At 41.3% G+C, this 20,994-nt stretch overlaps 1 protein-coding gene across 1 annotated transcript in view; it reads left to right on the top strand.

Annotated features, from left to right (window-relative positions):
- Positions 1-20,077, top strand: part of rrh (retinal pigment epithelium-derived rhodopsin homolog) — a 51,686-nt gene extending 31,609 nt beyond the window's left edge. Inside the window, exons 5-8 of the mRNA XM_061986894.1 lie at positions 4,416-4,569; positions 10,171-10,339; positions 16,931-17,109; positions 19,825-20,077. Coding sequence (XP_061842878.1) covers positions 4,416-4,569; positions 10,171-10,339; positions 16,931-17,109; positions 19,825-19,930 — 608 coding nt within the window. The 3' untranslated portion in view covers positions 19,931-20,077. The remainder of the gene's footprint in view (positions 1-4,415; positions 4,570-10,170; positions 10,340-16,930; positions 17,110-19,824) is intronic.
- Positions 20,078-20,994: the final 917 nt, after the last annotated feature.

The following is a 20,994-nucleotide window of genomic DNA, read 5'->3' as shown; positions in this document are numbered from 1 at the left end:
GTCCATAGTGGATCTAACATAATAGTGTGAGAGTCCAGTCCATAGTGGATTTAACATAATAGTGTGAGAGTCCAGTCCATAGTGGATCTAACATAATAGTGTGAGAGTCCAGTCCATAGTGGATCTAACATAAGAGTGTGAGAGTCCAGTCCAAAGTGGATCTAACATAATAGTGAGAGAGTCCAGTCCATAGTGGATCTAACATAAAAGTGAGAGTCCAGTCCATAGTGGATCTAGCATAATAGTGTGAAAGTCCAGTCCATAGTGGATCTAACATAATAGTGTGAGAGTCCAGTCCATAGTGGATCTAACATAACAGTGTGAGAGTCCAGTCCATAGTGGATCTAACATAATAGTATGAGAGTCCAGTCCATAGTGGATCTAACATAATAGTGTGAGAGTCCAGTCCATAGTGGATCTAACATAACAGTGTGAGAGTCCAGTCCATAGTGGATCTAACATAATAGTGAGAGTCCAGTTCATAGTGGCTCTAACATAATTTTGTGAGAGTCCAGTCCATAGTGGATCTAACATAATAGTATGAGAGTCCAGTCCATAGTGGATCTAACATAATAGTGTGAGAGTCCAGTCCATAGTGGATCTAACATAACAGTGTGAGAGTCCAGTCCATAGTGGATCTAACATAATAGTGTGAGAGTCCAGTCCATAGTGGATCTAACATAACAGTGTGAGAGTCCAGTCCATAGTGGATCTAACATAATAGTGAGAGTCCAGTTCATAGTGGCTCTAACATAATTTTGTGAGAGTCCAGTCCATAGTGGATCTAACATAATAGTATGAGAGTCCAGTCCATAGTGGATCTAACATAATAGTGTGAGAGTCCAGTCCATAGTGGATCTAACATAACAGTGTGAGAGTCCAGTCCATAGTGGATCTAACATAATAGTGAGAGTCCAGTTCATAGTGGCTCTAACATAATTTTGTGAGAGTCCAGTCCATAGTGGATCTAACATAATAGTGTGAGAGTCCAGTCCATAGTGGATCTAACATAAGAGTGTGAGAGTCCAGTCCATAGTGGATCTAACATAAGAGTGTGAGAGTCCAGTCTATAGTGGATCTAACATAATAGTGTGAGAGTCCAGTCCATAGTGGATCTAACATAATAGTGTGAGAGTCCAGTCCATAGTGGATCTAACATAATAGTGTGAGAGTCCAGTCCATAGTGGATCTAACATAAGAGTGTGAGAGTCCAGTCCAAAGTGGATCTAACATAATAGTGAGAGAGTCCAGTCCATAGTGGATCCAACATAAAAGTGAGAGTCCAGTCCATAGTGGATCTAGCATAATAGTGTGAAAGTCCAGTCCATAGTGGATCTAATATAATAGTGTAAGAGTCCAGTCCATAGTGGATCTAACATAATAGTGAGAGTCCAGTCCATAGTGGATCTAACATAATAGTGTGAGAGTCCAGTCCATAGTGGATCTAACATAATAGTGTGAGAGTCCAGTCCATAGTGGATCTAACATAATTTTGAATCAAACACTTTTATGTTAAAATACTGAACAGATGTTTATTGGGATAAGGTAAACATCTGTTCAGTATTTTAACATAAAAGTGTTTGATTGTGATGCATTAAAAGCCACAAAATGCAACGGGTCCATCAGACCCACAAACGCTGGCTGAATAACAACGATATGAACATTACACAAGGATGAAATAAAAGTAAAAACGGACAGAATATGGCATATTCTATTCTATTTAGTATAGCATACACTGAAAAAAAAATAACAATAAATGACCGTTAAAAAACAATTGATAGATAAATAAATAATTACAATAGGAATAAACAAACATGTATAAATGAATACTTTATTTTGTAATGCATTATAAATAATCAATAAAGAAGTAAACATAGAAAAACAATGTATAGTTGTCAGGCTTGGTAAAAAGGATAGGACTCAGATGCAGAGTAGGGGCTTTTATTTTGACAGCTTCCTTTCACCTCCAAAGTCAAGGAATTAATATATCTATTTAACCAAAAAACGAATCGGCGAAAAAGGTTCCAAAAAATAGGAACAACCGAAAATCACTCCGAACGGAGGAAAACGCAAAAACAAAGACGAACTATAATTAGCGTCGTATATGCTATAAAATGTATTAACAAAAAAACGCTCCAACAGAAGGAAGAAACAACAGCTATGAAAAATTCTACACTATTTAATTTAATATAGTATAACAAAAATGCAGCATCGCGTGGACATCGGGGGCGGTACCTCTGGATTGGCAGACCGGGGTGGTGGTTCCTCTCTTTAAGAAGGGGAACCGGAGGGTGTGTTCTAACTATCCTGGGATCACACTCCTCAGCCTTCCCGGTAAGGTCTATTCAGGTGTACTGGAGAGGAGGCTACGCCGGATAGTCCAACCTCGGATTCAGGAGGAACAGTGTGGTTTTCGTCCTGGTCGTGGAACTGTGGACCAGCTCTATACTCTCGGCAGGGTCCTTGAGGGTGCATGGGAGTTTGCCCAACCAGTCTACATGTGCTTTGTGGACTTGGAGAAGGCATTCGACCGTGTACCCCGGGAAGTCCTGTGGGGAGTGCTCAGAGAGTATGGGGTAACGGACTGTCTTATTGTGGCGGTCCGCTCCCTGTATGATCAGTGTCAGAGCTTGGTCCGCATTGCCGGCAGTAAGTCGGACACGTTTCCAGTGAGGGTTGGACTCCGCCAAGGCTGCCCTTTGTCACCCATTCTGTTCATAACTTTTATGGACAGAATTTCTAGGCGCAGTCAAGGCGTTGAGGGGATCTGGTTTGGTGGCTGCAGGATTAGGTCTCTGCTTTTTGCAGATGATGTGGTCCTGATGGCTTCATCTGGCCAGGATCTTCAGCTCTCGCTGGATCGGTTCGCAGCCGAGTGTGAAGCGACTGGGATGAGAATCAGCACCTCCAAGTCCGAGTCCATGGTTCTCGCCCGGAAAAGGGTGGAATGCCATTTTCGTGTTGGGGAGGAGACCCTGCCCCAAGTGGAGGAGTTCAAGTACCTCGGAGTCTTGTTCACGAGTGAGGGAAGAGTGGATCGTGAGATCGACAGGCGGATCGGTGCGGCATCTTCAGTAATGCGGACGCTGTATCGATCCGTTGTGGTGAAGAAGGAGCTGAGCCGGAAGGCAAAGCTCTCAATTTACCGGTCGATCTACGTTCCCATCCACACCTATGGTCATGAGCTTTGGGTTATGACCAAAAGGACAAGATCACGGGTACAAGCGGCCGAAATTAGTTTCCTCCGCCGGGTGGCGGGACTCTCCCTTAGAGATAGGGTGAGAAGCTCTGTCATCCGGGGGGGAGCTAAAAGTAAAGCCGCTGCTCCTCCACATCGAGAGGAGCCAGATGAGGTGGTTCGGGCATCTGGTCAGGATGCCACCCGAACGCCTCCCTTGGGAGGTGTTTAGGGCACGTCCGACCGGTAGGAGGCCACGGGGAAGACCCAGGACACGTTGGGAAGACTATGTCTCCCGGCTGGCCTGGGAACGCCTCGGGATCCCCTGGGAAGAGCTGGACGAAGTGGCTGGGGAGAGGGAAGTCTGGGCTTCCCTGCTTAGGCTGCTGCCCCCGCGACCCGACCTCGGATAAGCGGAAGAAGATGGATGGATGGATGGATAACAAAAATTGTCACTCAAAAATTTGAGGAAAGAAATGAAAAATAACTGATAACTCACCACTTCGGCTGAATAAACTAAATAACAAAAAAAATCACTCTGCTGAGGAGGAAGAAAGGAAAACTCAAAATAGCAACGAAGGGATTCAGGATCAAGGAACATAAGCAAAAGACGAGGCAAGGTAAGGCAAGGCATGGAAGCTAGAGAGCACGAACAAACGAGACAATCTGGCACAGAACAATGGGAGGAGTGGGCTTATAAGACACATGAGGGTAATAGGGAACAGGTGGAAACAATCAGGGAACAGGTATGACGTCAGACTGATGACACAAAAGGAAGGGCAAGTGACCTGAAACGAGAGGAGAGTTACTTTTCAAACTAACACATGCAAATCACAAGACAGAAAAAACCAAGACCACGGTGTGACAATAGTACGGGATATAAATGAAAAAGTACCTTGCCAATCATTTGTAACGAGTAAAATATACAGTGTTAATTCATTTATTGCCCAATTTCATGTCATAATACCCTTTGCATTTTGGTGAAACAATTCACAAATTGATAAGAAGTCAAGTACAGTTATTTCATGAACATCTTTTATAACGGTTGAATTCAAATTTGAAGCTGCTGTAAAAATTTGAAGCTGTAATTAAGCTCAGTAGAATTCAGATTCAGATCGGATTCAAAGTAGTAATTATCATGTTTCTTTATGTTCCCGTTGATCCGGTATCAATGCATTACTATTAAAACTTTATGTCTACTTGAATTGTAAAAGTGTGTGTCCCTTTCCTCTTTCAGGGCAGAAAATGACTGCGCGGTCGTACAATCTCCTTACCCTGGCAGCGTGGCTGAATGCCTTGTTCTGGTCCACCATGCCTGTGGTAGGCTGGGCCAGCTATGCCCCAGACCCCACTGGAGCTACTTGCACCATTAACTGGCGGCAGAATGATATGTGAGTTGTCAAATTTGTATTATCGCCTCCACTCTTGACTCTGGCGAATAGTGTTACGTGTCGCTGAGGGTCTTGTGCAGGGACTTTGACACTTAGCTTGGTGTGTAAGCAAGTAAAGGAACACACACATCAGTAAGTAAGTAAAGAAATGAAAAACAAGGTAATATTCCAAAATACATTGATTGATATGAGCAGGATGGTGGATGAGATCCGCCCAGAGTTCCTTAAGGCTCTGGATGCTGTGGGGCTGTCTTGGTTGACAAGAATCTGCAGCATCGTGTAGACATCGGGGGCGGTACCTCTGGATTGGCAGACCGGGGTGGTGGTTCCTCTCTTTAAGAAGGGGGGTGTGTTCTAACTATCGTGGGATCACACTCCTCAGCCTTCCCGGTAAGGTCTATTCAGGTGTACTGGAGAGGAGGCTACGCCGGATAGTCGAACCTCGGATTCAGGAGGAACAGTGTAGTTTTCGTCCTGGTCGTGGAACCGTGGACCAGCTCTATACTCTCGGCAGGGTCCTTGAGGGTGCATGGGAGTTTGTCCAACCAGTCTACATGTGCTTTGTGGACTTGGAGAAGGCATTCGACCGTGTCCCTCGGGAAGTCCTGTGGGGAGTGCTCAGAGAGTATGGGGTATCGGACTGTCTGATTTTGGCGGTCCGCTCCCTGTATGATCAGTGTCAGAGCTTGGTCCGCATTGCAGTAGTAAGTCGGACACGTTTCAAGTGAGGGTTGGACTCCGCCAAGGCTGCCCTTTGTCACCCATTCTGTTCATAACTTTTATGGACAGAATTTCTAGGCGCAGTCAAGGAGTTGAGGGGATCCGGTTTGGTGGCTGCAGGATTAGGTCTCTGCTTTTTGCAAATGATGTGATCCTGATGGCTTCATCTGGCCAGGATCTTCAGCTCTCGCTGGATCGGTTCGCAGCCGAGTGTGAAGCGACTGGGATGAGAATCAGCACCTCCAAGTCCGAGTCCATGGTTCTCGCCCGGAAAAGGGTGGAGTGCCATCTCCGGGCTGGGGAGGAGACCCTGCCCCAAGTGGAGGAGTTCAAGTACCTTGGAGTCTTGTTCATGAGTGAGGGAAGAGTGGATCGTGAGATCGACAGGCGGATCGGTGCGGCATCTTCAGTAATGCGGACGCTGTATCGATCCGTTGTGGTGAAGAAGGAGCTGAGCCGGAAGGCAAAGCTCTCAATTTACCGGTCGATCTACGTTCCCATCCTCACCAATGGTCATGAGCTTTGGGTTATGACCGAAAGGACAAGATCACTGGTACAAGCGGCCCAAATGAGTTTCCTCCGCCGGGTGGCGGGTCTCTCCCTTAGAGATAGGGTGAGAAGCTCTGTCATCCGGGAGGAGCTCAAAGTAAAGCCGCTGCTCCTCCACATCGAGAGGAGCCAGATGAGGTGGTTCGGGCATCTGGTCAGGATGCCACCCGATCGCCTACCTCGGGAGGTGTTTAGGGCACGTCCAACCGGTAGGAGGCCACGGGGAAAACCCAGGACACGTTGGGAAGACTATGTCTCCCGGCTGGCCTGGGAACGCCTCGGGATCCCCCGGGAAGAGCTGGACGAAGTGGCTGGGGAGAGGGAAGTCTGGGCTTCCCTGCTTAAGCTGCTGCCCCCGCGACCCGACCTCGGATAAGCGGAAGAAGATGGATGGATGGATGGATGAGCAGGATTCTTTTAATAGAATTACGGCCTGATCGAGTAAGATCCATGGGCCATCTACTCACCACTCATTTCCACTGCATGAACGGCGCCCTCACGGAACCTCTTTACCATCCACACTGCCGTTGTGATGCGCACGGTGCAGTGACATTTCACAGACTTTTACGAGATCTCACAAAGGGGACTTGTAGTAAAGCGAACCACAAACAGTTTACTCTGGTACATGTGTGGTATATTTCTAGACGTGTCACTCTCCCAGGACGTGTGATGAGTGATGAGCCAAGAAGACGCCAACGAGGAATCGTCGAACAAAAAGCTTTATTTGTTTCAGCGAGCCTCAGACTGGAACGGCAGCTTCCAGGAGAAAGAGTATGAGCCCGATTACTGTTATGTTTACTGCAGAGGGAGTTGACGGCTCAGACACCAGGGGGAAGTATGTTCAATGATTTATTATATATATATATATATATATATATATATATATATATATATATATATATATATATATATATATATATATATATATATATATATATATATATACAGTATGAATATATATATATATATATAGGGTAGACCGGGTGCAATGGACGTCGAGTGGGTCTGACATAATATTGTGAAAGTCCAGTCCATAGTGGATCCAACATAATTTTGTGAGAGTCCAGTCCATAGTGGATCTAACATAATAGTGAGAGTCCAGTCCAAAGTGGATCTAACATAATAGTGTGAGAGTCCAGTCCATAGTGGATCTAACATAAAAGTGAGAGTCCAGTCCATAGTGGATCTAACATAAAAGTGAGAGTCCAGTCCATAGTAGATCTAACATAATAGTGAGAGTCCAGTCCATAGTTGATCTAACATAATAGTGAGAGTCCAGTCCATAGTGGATCTAACATAATAGTGTGAGAGTCCAGTCCATAGTGGATCTAACATAATAGTGTGAGAGTCCAGTCCATTGTGGATCTAACATAATAGTGAGAGTCCAGTCCATAGTGGATCTAACATAAAAGTGAGAGTCCAGTCCATAGTGGATCCAACATAAAAGTGAGAGTCCAGTCCATAGTGGATCTAACATAAAAGTGAGAGTCCAGTCCATAGTGGATCTAACATAATAGTGTGAGAGTCCAGTCCATAGTGGATCTAACATAATAGTGTGAGAGTCCAGTCCATAGTGGATCTAACATAATAGTGTGAAAGTCCAGTCCATAGTGGATCTAACATAATTTTGTGAGAGTCCAGTCCATTGTGGATCTAACATAATAGTGTGAGAGTCCAGTCCATAGTGGATCTAACGTAATAGTGAGAGTCCAGTCCATAGTGGATCTAACATAATAGTGAGAGTCCAGTCCATAGTGGATCTAACATAATAGTGTGAGAGTCCAGTCCATAGTGGATCTAACATAATAGTGTGAGAGTCCAGTCCATAGTGGATCTAACATAATAGTGTGAAAGTCCAGTCCATAGTGGATCTAACATAATTTTGTGAGAGTCCAGTCCATTGTGGATCTAACATAATAGTGTGAGAGTCCAGTCCATAGTGGATCTAACATAATTTTGTGAGAGTCCAGTCCATAGTGGATCTAACATAATAGTGAGAGTCCAGTCCATAGTGGATCTAACATAATAGTGTGAGAGTCCAGTCCATATTGGATCTAACATAAAAGTGAGAGTCCAGTCCATAGTGGATCTAACATAATAGTGAGAGTCCAGTCCATAGTGGATCTAACATAATAGTGTAAGAGTCCAGTCCATAGTGGATCCAACATAAAAGTGAGAGTCCAGTCCATAGTGGATCTAACATAATAGTGAGAGTCCAGTCCATAGTGGATCTAACATAATAGTGTGAGTCCAGTCCATAGTGGATCTAACATAATAGTGTGAGAGTCCAGTCCATAGTGGATCTAACATAATAGTGTGAGAGTCCAGTCCATAGTGGATCTAACATAATAGTGTGAGAGTCCAGTCCATAGTGGATCTAACATAATAGTGTAGGAGTCCAGTCCATAGTGGATCCAACATAAAAGTGAGAGTCCAGTCCATAGTGGATCTAACATGATAGCGAAAGTCCAGTCCATAGTGGATCTAACATAATAGTGAGAGTCCAGTCCATAGTGGATCTAACATAATAGTGTGAGAGTCCAGTCCATATTGGATCTAACATAAAAGTGAGAGTCCAGTCCATAGTGGATCTAACATAATAGTGAGAGTCCAGTCCATAGTGGATCTAACATAATAGTGTAAGAGTCCAGTCCATAGTGGATCCAACATAAAAGTGAGAGTCCAGTCCATAGTGGATCTAACATAATAGTGAGAGTCCAGTCCATAGTGGATCTAACATAATAGTGTGAGTCCAGTCCATAGTGGATCTAACATAATAGTGTGAGAGTCCAGTCCATAGTGGATCTAACATAATAGTGTGAGAGTCCAGTCCATAGTGGATCTAACATAATAGTGTGAGAGTCCAGTCCATAGTGGATCTAACATAATAGTGTAGGAGTCCAGTCCATAGTGGATCCAACATAAAAGTGAGAGTCCAGTCCATAGTGGATCTAACATGATAGCGAAAGTCCAGTCCATAGTGGATCTAACATAATAGTGAGAGACCAGTCCATAGTGTATCTAACATAATTTTGTGAGAGTCCAGTCCATTGTGGATCCAACATAATAGTGAGAGTCCAGTCCATAGTGGATCTAACATAATAGTGTGAGAGTCCAGTCCATAGTGGATCTAACATAATAGTGTGAGAGTCCAGTCCATAGTGGATCTAACATAATAGTGTAGGAGTCCAGTCCATAGTGGATCCAACATAAAAGTGAGAGTCCAATCCATAGTGGATCTAACATGATAGCGAAAGTCCAGTCCATAGTGGATCTAACATAATAGTGTGAGTCCAGTCCATAGTGTATCTAACATAATTTTGTGAGAGTCCAGTCCATTGTGGATCTAACATAATAGTGAGAGTCCAGTCCATAGTGGATCTAACATAATAGTGAGAGTCCAGTCCATAGTGGATCTAACATAATAGTGTGAGAGTCCAGTCCATAGTGGATCTAACATAATAGTGTAGGAGTCCAGTCCATAGTGGATCCAACATAAAAGTGAGAGTCCAATCCATAGTGGATCTAACATGATAGCGAAAGTCCAGTCCATAGTGGATCTAACATAATAGTGTGAGAGTCCAGTCCATAGTGTATCTAACATAATTTTGTGAGAGTCCAGTCCATTGTGGATCTAACATAATAGTGAGAGTCCAGTCCATAGTGGATCTAACATAATAGTGAGAGTCCAGTCCATAGTGGATCCAACATAAAAGTGAGAGTCCAGTCCATAGTGGGGCCAGCAGGAAACCATCCCGAGCGGAGACGGGTCAGCAGCGCAGAGATGTCCCCAACCGATGCACAGGCGCGCGGTCCACCCTTGGTCCCGACTCTGGACAGCCAGAAACTTCATCCATGGCCACCGGACCTGTGTCCCTCCCTCCACAAGGGACAGTGGGGCAGAGGAGAAAAGAAACTGGTCTAAGTTAGTTCAGCAAGCTGATCCAGGTCCGTTTCTGAGCTGGATTTGAACCAAAAAAAAACAAACCTCCTAAGCGGGCGGCAACTTCTAGTGCCGTGGCAATAGAAAACAAAAGCTCTGAAATCCTACACCTCAGTGGCTCTGAAACCGATGCAGTGGAAAATGGGTATTTGTGAGTGATTCTCTCTCTATGTGGGTCCAGGATGTACTGTAGTCCACCAAAGTCAGCTGGGATAGGCTCTCGGTCTCTATGACCCTGAACAGGACAATTACTAGAACCTGGATGATTGGATGTGTAGTATGTGTGAGAGCAGTACATTGTGTTTATCATCCCAAGAACGTATACAACCATGTGTTGGATTGTGGCAAAGACTACACCAGCACTCACCCCTTCTGTTTTTCCTCTCCAGATCCTTCATTTCATACACCATGACGGTGATTGCTGTAAACTTTGTCATCCCGTTGTCCGTCATGTTTTACTGCTACTACAACGTGTCCGTCACCGTAAACAGACACAAAGCCAGCAACTCCCTGGATCACGTTAATGTTGACTGGTCCGATCAGATGGACGTGACAAAGGTGACAAGTCATGCACTCACACGTGGACAGGCATCAAACCTTATTATGGGACTTTTTTGTGTTCAATTGTCACTTACATCATTTACAGACATTCTCAATTAACGAGGTAGATCTGCACAACAATGGTGGTAGAGTACACACCCTCAAAAGCAGTGAAGTTGTCAGGTTGTGTAAATGGTAAATAAAAAGAGAATACAACAAATCCTTTTCAACTTACCGTATTTTCCGCACCATAAGGCGCCCTGGGTTATAAGCCGCGCCTTCAATGAACGGCATATTTCAAAACTTTGTCCACCTATAAGCCGCCCCGTGTTATAAGCCGCATCTAACTGCGCTAAAGGAATGTCAAAAAAACAGTCAGATAGGTCAGTCAAACTTTAATAATATATTAAAAACCAGCGTGATGTGGGCGCGCATGGAGTCGTATATCAACATGGACGGAGCTGCGTGAAAAAAGCCACCCGGCCTCTTCGCGTAAACTTACCTTAACCACTCGCTCATCTTTTCTTCATCCATCCATCCCTTCGAGTTAGCTTTTATGATGACGCCGGCTGGAAAGGTCTCTTTTGGCAAGGTCTTCCTTTTGAATATCACCATGGGTGGAAGTTTCTGGCCATTAGCATGGCAAGCTAGAACCACAGTGAAGGATGACTTCTCATAACCTGTGGTGCGAATTTTCACCGTACGTGCTCCCGTTGTATCCACAGTGCGGTTCACAGGAATATCAAAAGTCAGTGGAACCTCGTCCATGTTGATAATGTTCTCTGGCCGGATCTTTTTTTCAGCTATCTTGTTTTTACAATATGCACGGAAAGTAGCCAGCTTTTTTTGAAAGTCTTTAGGCAGTTGCTGTGAAATAGTAGTCCGTGTGCGGATGGAGAGATTGCGTCTTTTCATGAACCGGATCCCTGTCGCTTAGTAGGAGCCATTTTGTGGTCTTTACAGATGTAAACACACAAAGGAAATGAAACGTAATATCCGCGCGCTTCTTCTTCTTCTTCTACGCGGGCGGGTGGTTGCTTACAGTAGAAGAAGAAGCGCTTCCTGTTCTATGGGGGCGGGTGCTTACCTTGGCGGTTGCTTGCGTAGAAGAAGAAGCACTTCCTCTTCTACGGGGAAAAAAGATGGCGGCTGTTTACCGTAGTTGCGAGACCAAAACTTTATGAAAATGAATCTTAATATTAATCCATATATAAAGCGCACCGGGTTATAAGCCGCACTGTCAGCTTTTGAGTAAATTTGTGGTTTTTAGGTGCGGCTAATAGTGCGGAAAATACGGTATATTCAATTGACTAGACTGCAAAGACAAGATATTTAACGTTCGAACTGGAAAACTTTGTTATGTTTTGCAAATATTAGCTCATTTGGAATTTGATGCCTGCAACATGTTTCAAAAAAGCTGGCACAAGTTGCAAAAAAAAGTGATAAAGTTGAGGAATGCTCATGAAACACTTAGCGTATTTTCCGCACTATAAGGCGCACCTAAAAACCACAAATTTTCTCAAAAGCTGACAGTGCGCCTTATAACCCGGTGCGCTTTATATATGGATTAATATTAAGATTCATTTTCATAAAGTTTCGGTCTCGCAACTACGGTAAACAGCCGCCATCTTTTTTCCCCGTAGAAGAGGAAGTGCTTCTTCTTCTACGCAAGCAACCGCCAAGGTAAGCACCCGCCCCCATAGAACAGGAAGCGCTTCTTCTTCTACTGTAAGCAACCACCCGCCCGCGTAGAAGAAGAAGAAGCGCGCGGATATTACGTTTCATTTCCTTTGTGTGTTTACATCTGTAAAGACCACAAAATGGCTCCTACTAAGCGACAGGTTTCCGGTTCATGAAAAGACGCAATCTCTCCATCCGCACACGGATTACTATTTCACAGCAACTGCCTAAAGACTTTCAAGAAAAGCTGGCTACTTTCCGTGCATATTGTAAAAACAAGATAGCTGAAAAAAAGATCCGGCCAGAGAACATTATCAACATGGACGAGGTTCCACTGACTTTTGATATTCCTGTGAACCGCACTGTGGATACAACGGGAGCACGTACGGTGAATATTCGCACCACAGGGAATGAGAAGTCATCCTTCACTGTGGTTCTAGCTTGCCATGCTAATGGCCAGAAACTTCCACCCATGGTGATATTCAAAAGGAAGACCTTGCCAAAAGAGACCTTTCCAGCCGGCGTCATCATAAAAGCTAACTCGAAGGGATGGATGGATGAAGAAAAGATGAGCGAGTGGTTAAGGGAAGTTTACGCGAAGAGGCCGGGTGGCTTTTTTCACGCAGCTCCGTCCATGTTGATATACGACTCCATGCGCGCCCACATCACGCTGGTTTTTAATATATTATTAAAGTTTGACTGACCTATCTGACTGTTTTTTTGACATTCCTTTAGCGCAGTTAGATGCGGCTTATAACACGGGGCGGCTTATAGGTGGACAAAGTTTTGAAATATGCCGTTCATTGAAGGCGCGGCTTATAACCCAGGGCGCCTTATGGTGCGGAAAATACGGTATTTGGAACATCCCACAGGTGAACAGGCTAATTGGGAACAGGTGGGTGCCATGATTGGGTATAAAAGCAGCTTTCATGAAAATGCTCAGTCATTCACAAACAAGGACGGGGGCGAGGGTCACCACTTTGTCAACAAATGCCTGAGCAAATTGTTTAAGAACAACATTTCTCAACAAGGAATTTTAGGGATTTCACCATCAACGCTCCGTAATATCATCAAAAGGTTCAGAGAATCTGGAGAAATCACTGCACGTGTCATGACTTGGTCCTCCTGGGTGTTTGCTTTTCCGGGATGCAACGGAAAGTTGGCTCGGGCGAGACGGGAATGAAGGTACATGATTTATTTATATTTATCAAAAAAAAGGAATAAACGAAAGCGCGCACAGTGGCGGAGAATAAACTATGAAAAACAGAAAGACTATAAACATGGAACAAAAACTTACTTTGACAAGGGACATGAAGCAGGATCTTAGAGATGTGTCGAGCATAAATGTGGGGAGGTCGTCAGGAAGACAAACTGAAAAACACTGAACTTAAATACTACAGACAGGATTAACGAAAACAGGTGCGTGACTCAAGACGTGAAACAGGTGCGTGACGTGACAGGGGAAAACTAATGGGTTGCTATGGTGACAATCAAGAGTGCACAATGAGTCCAAACGTGGAACAGGTGAAACTAATGGGGTAATCATGGAAACAAGACAAGGGAGTGAAAAGCCAGAAACTAAAGAGTCCAATAACTAAACAAAACATGACTTAAAACAAAACATGATTACACAGACATGACAGCACGTAAGCGATGGTATTACGGACCTTGGATCCCTCAGGCGACACCGCATCAAAAAATCGACATCAGTGTGTAAAGGATATCACCACATGGGCTCAGGAACACTTCAGAAAACCACTGTCAGTAACTACAGTCGGTCGCTACATCTGTAAGTGCAAGTTAAAACTCTACTACGCCATACTTGCCAACCCTCCCGAATTTTCCGGGAGACTCCCGAAATTCAGCGCCTCTCCCGAAAACCTCCCGGGACAAATATTCTCCCGAAAAATCTCCCGATTTTCAGCCGGGGCTGGAGGCCACGCCCCCTCCAACTCCATGCGGACCTGAGTGAGGACAACAGGGTGACAAGAACTAAATCATCCAGACTAGAGATACATTGTATTATTATGTTTATCTTACCTAAAAATAAATATATTTATTAAATTAAAAAAAATAAATAAATAGATGTTTACTATATTTCGCTAAAAACATCAAAATTAATTTTTATTTTTATTTTTTCTGACTCCTTATTACATCCAGCCATAGAATTATACATTAAAATACACATATTTGAAATCATTACTTTTAAATGATCATAATAATTCATTTAAAATGACCATATTTAATTATTAAAAATAATAAAAATATATAAATAATAAATAACAACTTTAGCATTTTATTCATTACATTTTGAAGCTCTCAGAAGCCAAGTTATGTTATATTCCTTAAGATTTATTTATGCAAGTTTGAAGTATTGATTATCTAAACACAGTTTATATATATATATATATATATATATATATATATATATATATATATATATATATATATATATATATATATATATATATATATATATATATATATATATATATATATATATATGTATATATATATATGTATGTGTGGCAAAAAAAATCACAAGACTATTTCATCTCTACAGGCCTGTTTCATGAGGGGGGGTACCCTCAATCATCAGGAGATTTTAATGGGAGCATTCGCATACCATGGTTTATATAGGGCACAGAGTGGGTGGGTACAGGCTGGCCTAGGGGCGTGGTGATTGGCTCATGTGTTACCTAGGAGGTGTTTCCGTCTGTGGCGGCATGCTGTTACAATTTCGCTGCGCTTGTTGAGGGATGACAGGTCTGGACGGTAAATAATAAACAGTTTCTCTTTCAAGCATAGGTTTCATCTTTTATTACCACTATTGTAAGGTGTGCTGGATGCAAGAATTTGCCATGTTATTGAATATTCAACATTATTGTCTTTGAGGTCCCAAATGTGTTTGCTGAGTTCTGTGGTATTCCGCAGGTTTTGGTTCCTGAAAGAAGCCTTGTGATTGTTCCATCTGGTTTTGAATTCTCCCTCGGTTAATCCTACATATGTGTCGGATGTGTTAATGTCCTTGCGTATTACCTTAGATTGGTAGACAACTGATGTTTGTAAGCACCCCCCGTTGGGAGGGCAATCAGGTTTCTTTCGACAGTTACATCCTTTGTTGGTTTTGGAGTCGCTCTGTCTGGGGGTCGACGGCTCATTTGCAATTGTTTTGTTGTGGTTTGAGATGATTTGTCGTATATTGTTCATGCAGCTGTAGCTCAATTTAATGTTGTTCTTGTTGAATACTTTTCTTAGGGTGTTGTCTTTGGGAAAGTGTTTGTCAATCAGATTGAGGAATTTGTGTCCAATGTTTGTTGAGACGTTTTTGCTGTATGGGGGGTTGTACCAGATGATGTCGTTTCGTTTTCTGTTCTTTTTTGGCTGGTTTCCTGGCGTGGGTTCATAGGTGAGGGTGAAATTGTATCCGCTTTCATCAAGGGCTTTTTGGTACGGGGGGGTTGCTTGGTCAAATTCAGCTTTGCTAGATGACAGCATCGATAGCCTTTTATTGATTCCGGTAGGTATTCTTTTCGTGGTGGTGGGTGGGTGGTTGCTGTCATGGTGCACGTATTGGAGTGTTGTGTTGGGTTTCGTGAATGGTTGGTAGCTGTTATTTCTCAGGTTGAAAGTGACGTCAAGGAAGTTGACGGTTTGCTTGTTGGCTTCAATCGTGATCCGTAGGCCGTTCTCTTTGAAAATTTGGCATATGCGCTTCTTGGTATTCTCGCTGCTCCTTGGTGAGGCGCGACACACTGCCAGTCCGTCATCACGGTAAATACCATACCATATAAACCATGGTATGCGAATGCTCCCATTAAAATATCCTGATGATTGAGGTTACCCCCCCTCATGAAACAGGCCTGTAGAGATGAAATAGTCTTGTGATTTTTTTCCCACACATACATATATTGCGCTCTACTACGGTATCGAGCACTATTTTTTGGATAACCTTATTAAGACATATATATATATATATATATTATATATATGTATATATATATATGTATGAAATACTTGACTTGGTGAATTCTAGCTGTCAATATACTCCTCCCCTCTTAACCACGCCCCCCCCCACCCACCTCCCGAAATCGGAGGTCTCAAGGTTGGCAAGTCTGTACTATGCAAAGCGAAATACATTTATCAACAACACCCAGAAACGTTTCGCTGCGCCCGAGCTCATCTAAGATGGACTGATACAAAGTGGAAAAGTGTTCCGTGGTCTGACGAGTCCACATTTCAAATTGTTTTTGAAAACTGTGGACATCGTGTCCTCCGGACCAAAGAGGAAAAGAACCATCCGGATTGTTCTAGGCACAAAGTGTAAAAGGCAGCATGTGTGATGGTATGGGGGTGTATTAGTGGCCAAGACATGGGTAACTTACACATCTGTGAAGGCACCATTAATGCTGAAAGGTACATACAGCTTTTGGAGCAACATATGTTGTTATCATGGACGCCCCTGCTTATTTCAGCAAGACAATGCCAAGCCAGGTGTTACAACAGCGTGGCTTCATAGTAAAAGAGTGCGGGTACTAGACTGGCCTGCCTGTAGTCCAGACATTGAAAATGTGTGAAGGCTAAAATATGAGAAGGGAGACTGTTGAACAACTTAAGCTGTACATCAAGCAAGAATGGGAAAGAATTCCACTTTACTGAGTGTTGTTAAAAGGAAAGGCCATGTAACACACTGGTAAAAATGCCTTTTTTGCAATGTGTGAACATGAAATATCTTGCAGTCTAGTCAATTGAATATAAGTTGAAAAGGATTTGTTGTTATTGACCATTTACACAACCTGACAACTTCACTGCTCTTGTGTTTTGTACATGACAATGGTGGTAAGTAGATGTAGATGTCCAGGTCAGGTTATAGGCGTAGAATAAAACTGAATATTATTATTCATTGTTCATTTTGTTTTTGCTTGACAGATGTCTATTGTGATGATTGTGATGTTCCTTGTGGCCTGGTCTCCATACTCTCTGGTGTGTCTCTGGGCATCTTTCGGGGAGCCGCGGTCCATCCCTGCAGCCATGGCCATCATCGCCCCTCTCTTTGCCAAGTCCTCCACCTTCTACAACCCCTGCATTTATGTCATCGCCAATAAAAAGTCAGTGTTTGTAGCAGCAGGTTACATTCCAGCTTCACTTGTTGTGTGAACGCTGAAGAACCATTTTTTTTGGATGCTCAACTACTTTCTGTTTCTTCTTGCCATTTCTCAAGCAATTCTAACATCAAAGTACTCACTTCAGTGGTTATTTATTGACACACTCCGACATATTCACATTTTCCGTGATGACATTTTTTGTCTTGAAAATCAACTTTTATCTTGAAAATCAACTTTTACCTTGAAAATCATTTTTTGTCTTGAAAATCAACGTTTACCTTGAAAATCAACTTTTACCCTGAAAATCAACTTTTACCTTGAAAATTAGTTTTTACCTCGAAAATCAACTTTTACCTCGAAAATCAACTTTTACCTTGAAAATCAGTTTTTACCTTGAAAATCAACTTTTACCTTGAAAATCAACTTTTACCTTGAAAATAAATTTTTGTTTTGAAAATCAACTTTTACCTTAAAAATCAACTTTTACCTTGAAAATCAACTTTTACCTTGTAAATCAACTTTTATCTTGAAAATAAATTTTTGTTTTGAAAATCAACTTTTACCTTGAAAATCAACTTTTACCTTGAAAATCATTTTTGTCTTGAAAATAAACTTTTACTTTGAAAATAAACTATTACCTTGAAAATAAACTTTTACGTTGAAAATCAGTTTTTACTTTGAAAATCAACTTTTACCTTGAAAATCTTTTTTTTTCTTGAAAATCAACTTTTACCTTGAAAATCTTTTTTTTACCTCGAAAATCAATTTTTACCTTGAAAATCAACTTTTACCTTGAAAATATTTTTTTGTCTTGAAAATATTTTTTTGTCTTGAAAATCAACTTTTACCTTGAAAATCTACTTTTACCTTGAAAATCAACTTTTACCTTCAAAATCATTTTTTGTCTTGAAAATCAACTTTTACCTTGAAAATCAACTTTTACCTTGAAAATCAATTTTTACCTTGAAAATCTACTTTTACCTTGAAAATCAACTTTTACCTTCAAAATCATTTTTTGTCTTGAAAATCAACTTTTACCCTGAAAATCAACTTTTACCTTGAAAATCAACTTTTACCTCGAAAATCAACTTTTACCTCGAAAATCAACTTTTACCTTGAAAATCCACTTTTACCTTGAAAATCAACTTTTACCTTGAAAATCTACTTTTACCTTGAAAATCAGCTTTTACCTTGAAAATCTACTTTTACTTTGAAAATCCACTTTTACCTTGAAAATCAACTTTTGCCTTGAAAATCATTTTTTGTCTTGAAAATCAACTTTTACCTTGAAAATCAACTTTTACCTTGAAAGTCAACGTTTACCTTGAAAATCAACTTTTACCTTGAAAATCATTTTTTGTCTTGAAAATCAACTTTTACCTTGAAAATAAACTATTACCTTGAAAATAAACTTTTACGTTGAAAATCAGTTTTTACTTTGAAAATCAACTTTTACCTTGACAATCTTTTTTTTTTTTCTTGAAAATCAACTTTTACCTTCCATCCATCCATTTTCTACCGCTTATTCCCTTTTGGGGTCGCGGGGGGCGCTGGAGCCTATCTCAGCTACAATCGGGCGGAAGGCGGGGTACACCCTGGACAAGTCGCCACCTCATCGCAGGGCCAACGCAGATAGACAGACAACATTCACACTCACATCCACACACTAGGGCCAATTCAGTGTTGCCAATCAACTTATCCCCAGGTGCATGTCTTTGAAAATCATTTTTTACCTTGAAAATCAACTTTTACCTTGAAAATCTTTTTTTACCTCGAAAATCAACTTTTACCTTGAAAATCAACTTTTACCTTGAAAATATTTTTTTGTCTTGAAAATCAACTTTTACCTTGAAAATCAACTTTTACCTTGAAAATCTACTTTTATCTTGAAAATCAACTTTTACCTTCAAAATAATTTTTTGTCTTGAAAATCAACTTTTACCTTGAAAATCAACTTTTACCCTGAAAATCAACTTTTACCTTGAAAATATTTTTTTTACCTCGAAAATCAACTTTTACCTTGAAAATCATTTTTTACCTTGAAAATCAACTTTTACCTTGAAAATAATTTTTTGTTTTGAAAATCAACTTTTACCTTGAAAATCAACTTTTACCTTGAAAATAATTTTTTGTTTTGAAAATCAACTTTTACCTTGAAAATAATTTTTTGTTTTGAAAATCAACTTTTACCTTGAAAATCAACTTTTACCTTGAAAATCAGTTTTTACCTTGAAAATCAACTTTTACCTTGAAAATCAACTTTTACCTTGAAAATTAGTTTTTACCTTGAAAATTAGTTTTTACCTTGAAAATCAACTTTTACCCTGAAAATCAACTTTTACCTTGAAAATCAATTTTTACCTTGAAAATTAGTTTTTACCTCGAAAATCAACTTTTACCTCGAAAATCAACTTTTACCTTGAAAATCTACTTTTACCTTGAAAATCAACTTTTACCTTGAATATCAACTTTTACCTTGAAAATAATTTTTTACCTTGAAAATCAACTTTTACCTTGAAAATAATTTTTTGTTTTGAAAATCAACTTTTACCTTGAAAATCAGTTTTTACCTTGAAAATCTACTCCAAAATTCCTACTTTTCTCGTATTCTAAATTTTCCGTCCAGCATTTTATTTCAACTTCAGCTCTTCAGCCTTCACACGTCTTTGCTACAGAAGTTCTTTAGCTCATTAACTTTCTTCTTTTTTTCCTCTGCAGATTCCGCAGAGCCATCATCGGGATGATCCGCTGTCAAACCAGGCAACAAATCACTATCAACACTCAGGTTGCCATGACAACGTCTCAACAACCTCTGACCCAGTAAATTGTCCACCTCAGTGTCGTCTCATCAGATTTAGCAATAGTATTCATTTCAAACAGATTGAGATGTTGTTTACCTACAGAAATGGTGTGCCACTGACTGCTTGTACAGCATGTAACAAAGTAAATAGTGAATATTTCATGCGGTTGACCTTCGTTCCACTCGTCCTTTATTTCACATTTCTCTTTGAACTGCTCACCTCGCTTCCTTCGAAGTCCGCCTGAATACTTTATGTTCCTCTGTAAATACATTTCAAAGAGCCCGTCCATTTCGCATACTGTAATGGTGAAGGAAATTGAGAATACAACGTTTTAAAAAACGCCCCCAACTTTGTTCAACCAATCAGCGGTCGACAGAACAGCCCGCCCTCTCAAGGATTCCGCGCTACTAAGAACTGTGTGAAAAATTCTCAGCCAATAAAACTGATTCGGATATTGTTTCTGGAGAACTAAATCTATTTTTGGTAGTTTTCGGTGGAAACACAGGGGGGGAAAGCCTCATCTCTCCTAGCTGGCCTGGGAACGCCTTTGGATCACCTGGGAGGAGCTGCACAAAGTAGCCGGGGAGAGGAAAGTCCCGACCCCGGATAAGCAAAAGAAGCTGAATGGAGGATGGACTTCTAAGAATGGAGGATGGACTTCTAAGAATGGAGGATGGACTTAGATTAGATTTAGATTTATTGTTCCCCTTGGAGAAATGCATTGTCACTGCCGTACATTTAAACAATAGACATTACACATCACAAAAAAATAACAAAAAAGACATCATACATGACCAACACACATTTACAGGCTTGTCAGACAGGTTCTCAGAATGGAGGATGGACTTCTAAGAATGGAGGATGGACTTCTAAGAATGGAAGATGGACTTAGATTAGATTTAGATTTATTGTTCCCCTTGGAGAAATGCATTGTCACTGCCGTACATTTAAACAATAGACATTACACATCACAAAAAAATAACAAAAAAGACATCATACATGACCAACACACATTTACAGGCTTGTCAGACAGGTTCTCAGAATGGAGGATGGACTTCTAAGAAAAACAGACTTTTACGCAAACAAT

Source organism: Nerophis lumbriciformis, linkage group LG26 (assembly GCF_033978685.3).
Source record: "Nerophis lumbriciformis linkage group LG26, RoL_Nlum_v2.1, whole genome shotgun sequence".
Lineage (NCBI taxonomy): Eukaryota > Metazoa > Chordata > Actinopteri > Syngnathiformes > Syngnathidae > Nerophis > Nerophis lumbriciformis.
The sequence above is the reverse complement of the archived record's forward strand: the minus strand, read 5'-3'. Positions and strand labels throughout refer to the sequence as shown.